The sequence below is a fragment of the Manacus vitellinus genome, unplaced genomic scaffold, assembly GCF_001715985.3.
Source record: "Manacus vitellinus isolate BGI_N305 unplaced genomic scaffold, ASM171598v3 scaffold_10_pilon, whole genome shotgun sequence".
Lineage (NCBI taxonomy): Eukaryota > Metazoa > Chordata > Aves > Passeriformes > Pipridae > Manacus > Manacus vitellinus.
Window position 1 is genome coordinate 19,476,228 of NW_021938838.1, and position 4,496 is coordinate 19,480,723.

General features: G+C 41.7%; 1 protein-coding gene across 1 annotated transcript in view; it reads right to left on the reverse strand.

Moving 5' to 3' along the window:
- The window catches only part of CA7 (carbonic anhydrase 7), a 10,973-nt gene extending 6,477 nt beyond the window's left edge, over window positions 1-4,496 (reverse strand). Inside the window, exons 1-2 of the mRNA XM_008928276.3 lie at window positions 4,408-4,496; window positions 2,196-2,393 (exon numbers count right to left, since the gene is read on the reverse strand). Of these exons, the coding sequence (XP_008926524.1) occupies window positions 2,196-2,393; window positions 4,408-4,447 (238 nt within the window). The 5' untranslated portion in view covers window positions 4,448-4,496. The remainder of the gene's footprint in view (window positions 1-2,195; window positions 2,394-4,407) is intronic.

The window sequence follows — 4,496 nt, forward strand, 5'->3', positions numbered from 1 at the left end:
GGATGGAGCAGCTCTGCTGGGAGGAAAGGCTGGGAGAGTTGGGGGTGTTCAGCCTGGAGAAGAGAAGGCCCCAAGGAAACCTTATACCCTGAACATCAGGCAGACAGCTCAGCTAAGTATTTCCTTTTTACAGTGTCTTTACTTCCAGTGGAGGTGATCTATATTCCCTTTCCTTTAAATACCCGATCCCATAAAAGAGGTAATGTAATAGCTCGTACTTCACACGACACCACTCAATCTCCAGTCACCTTATAAAGGTAAGGAAATGCTACAGAGAAACTTAAGTGTTATTTCTAAATGATGTATGAACAGGCCAATGTTTAAGGTGCCACCTATAGAAGATACTTGATCAACAGCATCAGTAATCCCTCCTGTAACTTTATATGGCACCAAATCTAATACATTTTGCCCAACAGACAGGAAAACCCAACCAAAAAGTCTTACATTAAGAAAATTAAAATTATGTTTAGTATCTGTAAAGCATCCTCAGTGTAGCATTTTATTTAAAAATTTAAAGCAGGGGCTTGCCCAGTGCTGCCACATGTGCATGGTTCCAGCTGGCCTTTGTGCAGGAAACTGGCCTCGCCAAAGCAAAGGTTTTAGTACTAATGAAGAATATAAATATCTCCCAGTATGTTGTTCTCAACTTAGCAAAGGAATGCATCACCTGTCCCAAATATTTTAAGAAATTAACTATGACGGGTTACTCTCGAAATTCTGTTGTGCCAATTATTCAGAGCTGAGTCACTGGATCTATTTCAATACAACTAAAACCTGTTTGAAACATATTTTCCACTCCTAGCAATCATCTTCCTTGGAAAAGTATTACTAAAACCAGTACTTTGTGTGGAAAGGGCAGAGGTTCTGCATGTTCTCTGAGTCTGTATCTCTATATGCAGAGTAATAGATGATGTTCAGTCTCTAAAGCTGAATAAAGTTTGCTGTTACAGAGATAGAGTTCAGCTGAAAATTGCATGAAAGTAGTCAGCAAGCTGAGATAATCCTTCCAAAGATATTTTAAAAATTCCCTTTGTAAGGTGACAGACTGAATGGATCTGTGAAGTACAAGTGGAAAATGCACATCCAATCTTTTCCAATTCAATTAAGATGCTTAAAAACCTGACTCTTCCATGGGGCAGTTCCTTAAATTCATTCCAGAAGAGAAATTTTAGAACAAAATGGCTTGAATTTCAACCCCTAGCCCTTATTTCAAAGGGTTACCAGCATGGACAAGCCACTTCACAGAAAGAGTAAATTGCTTTGAATATCCAGATATCCAATTTAGGCTGCATCAAACAGCACACACGGAAGGACAATGAAGTAGATGATACATTTAAAAGCTGTTCAGAGTTGGTTTTTTACATTCACTCTTCCCATTTATCAGCTACTTTATCATCTCCATTTGAATGCTCTTCCCCTACCTCCAGATGTAAAAGCAAGGTCTTCCATGAAAGTAGAATTAACAGGGGAAATAATCAAACACTTAAAGCTTTTACATTCCCTGCCAAGAGTTGAGACAAGGATAATGTCCAGCTGCAGACAGTCCAACATCCACAAGCTGCTACAAACTCAGAATTAGCTGAAGGTTTTATAAATTCTGCAGAAACTGAGCTGCTCTGAGGCAGGGAGGAAAGAAAACAGTGCAAGGTGACAGTGACTGTTCAGACCCAACTTGGTGCAGTGGCTGTGATTATGATGACTATGCTCGTATGACCCATTTCTGCTAATCCTCTTCTCTTCCCTGTGGCTGGAAACTGGGCAGTGAGCCAGAGCTGGCATGTGAGTTAGTGTCTTTGGATGATCATGGAACAGGGCAGCAAGGGGCTTACACACCTACTCTGCATGCTGGAGGTGGTCTAGGAGGGATGGTGGAGAGATACAAAGATTCCCTGTCCTGCAAACTCCACATCTCATTTAAAAGAAGAGCACTGCAAACAAATTTCTGGTTTTCCTGATGCAAAGAGGTTTTCCTAATGCAGAAACACTATTCTGCTCTGCAATACTGCACAGCTAGAGATGCTCAAAGTGAAGACAACAAACATGAGGCTTGAGAAGACAGAATATGAAGGGCTCTGGTCGTCTGCCTTGCTCTAAACTGAAATTATACTTCACAGAAGTTACACTGCACAGGATGTACATAATTGTTTCCCCAAGTCACAAATGGTGTTCTAAGTCAGTTGGCTGTGTTATCTCACCTGCCTTGTCATCAGTATCTTCAAACTCCACCATAACTGAATGGCCAGTGTTGGAGATGCTGAGGGATGTGCACGACTCATAGGAGATGATCAGTGGCTTCAGATTTGGGTCATAAACTGCTCTTGCAGAAACAATATCAATGGGGGACTGGCGGCTCCCCTGGGCAATAGGGTAGGATTTGTGCCACTCTGAAGGTCCTTCAAAAGGAAATAAAGGAAAGCATCATTATTTCCTTCCTACTAAACACAAAATCATTATGGGTTTTCATGAGGCTTGAAATAAAGCTTGCTCAGCAAGGGTGACTCGAATGTTTGGTATCTGAGAAATCCATTTCAATTCTAAGCTGGCATGTTTTTATTAGCACAAACAGGCTGCAACAAGATGGGGATTCAAACATCTCCCACAAAGCACCCTGAGGAAATCATGGCACATCAACAGACTGCTGTACCTTCAGCTACTTGTGCCACTCATTTTCTGCAGACTTTGCAGTTACATTGCTGAGGTGTCTGAAGGGCTTCCAAGGTGGGTGCAGGTGTAAACACTCTTGCACACACACACACACACTCCCCCAAGGAGACAGCCTTTAATTCTTCCTGGGGAAAAGAGTGTAAAAACTCCAGCAATTCAAATGAGATGCAGATGACTCAACCTCTTAAGCTACTGAGTGTGCAGTTATTTTTAAAATCCTTTTATGACTGCAGTAAATCTTTGAGGCAGCTCTATTCTTCACTCATGCCCATTATGGTATCTCCCTACCCTGAGTGAAGGGTACACCATGTTAATTAACATTTTTGGACATCCTGACCCCAACAGAGTGGGGAGAAAGACCAATTTAATAACACAACTCTGCTGCCAGAGCTGGAACGTTCTTATGCCCTTTGAGATAACAAAAGCTTATCCATATCAAAGGATTACTTTTTCTTATGCCTTTTTTTTTTACTTTGGTATGGTAGTACAAGCAGCAAGTAAATTCTTCTACTGCTTCTGCTCATAAAGTATTAACAGTAACAATTTTGCTTCCAGGTTCTCAAGAAGCACGTTTTTAATTGTAGCATTCTCACATACTTTCACAAGGGGAAGCTTTTTTAATCAAGCACAGGTATTCAGCCTCCTCGAGTTTACATAACAAAACAGTTATTATCTATTATACTCTTATTTGGCTTTGACATTTTCTGCAAAGCTAAGCTTAGAAAATAACATCTTTTCTCAGCCTGCCTGTAAAGCAGGTTTAGGAATTAAATGCTGTTAGACAAGAAGGTAAGGCAATATCATTTGGCTCTCAAGCTTCCTAAAAGCATATATAGCTTTATTACTACTCCTACCTGCTCAAACATAGCATCTACCAGCACTAACCAGCTTCACTTAGTATTCAACCTTGCTTTTGGACTCACAGAAACTAAAGGAGTTGCTGTTAGGAGACTGGCCCCTGAAGGTTATGCAGAAGACTCTCGTTGGACACTCAGCAGCTAAAATAATTGCTGCCAAAAGAGAGAGAGGCTCCTGAAAGTCATGCAAAAGACTGTTTTATTGGACAGCACCAGCCACTCATCCAACCCTCCTCTGTGAAGGAGCAGGCACTGCAAAACACTACTGTGGGAATCTTTCAGTAGCTTCACATTTCCCTCTGACACATCCTTGGGGGTGGGAAGCAAGGGAGGACAGCTAAATTAAAAACTGTCAAATCAGAAAGCATAAGTTGTTCTGTAAGAGATCTCTGATACTGATCTGTACAATTTAGTGATGTTCTAGACATATTTAACATATAACTTAGTTTATTCACTTCTATGGAAGCCTAGAGATCACGTTTCAACAGCTGCACAGAATCAGGAGATCCATTACTGCTCTGCTAAATCTTCGTTCCTTACAAGAATTGCTTGTGGAGAGACAGACACAGTTAATCTTTTTCATAACAGCTTTTTGGAAAGGGACCCATCTCTGCAGCCTGAAAAAAAACCCCACTCAGTCCTGCTTCCCTCAGTTCAGGAATGCTGATTGCAACAGTGAAAGGCAGCAGGTATAAGCCTGTGCATCTTTTGGTGCCACTTTCTGGGTGCTATTGATTATCAATAAAGTAATTAATTACCTGCTGTATATACTTGATGCTTGCAGACCTCGAAATGCAGGCAGCTCTGCAGGGCTCAGGCAACAGCTCTAGAAAGAAAAGGAGTGGGGGGAGACAGAGAGATGCAGCACGGAAATGCCATAACCTACCGTCATCCTGCCCATATCCCCAACTGTGCTGGCCAGTCATTTTGGGGAGCTGCACCCTGCCGTGCTCCAGCTCCTCGAGCAGGGCACTG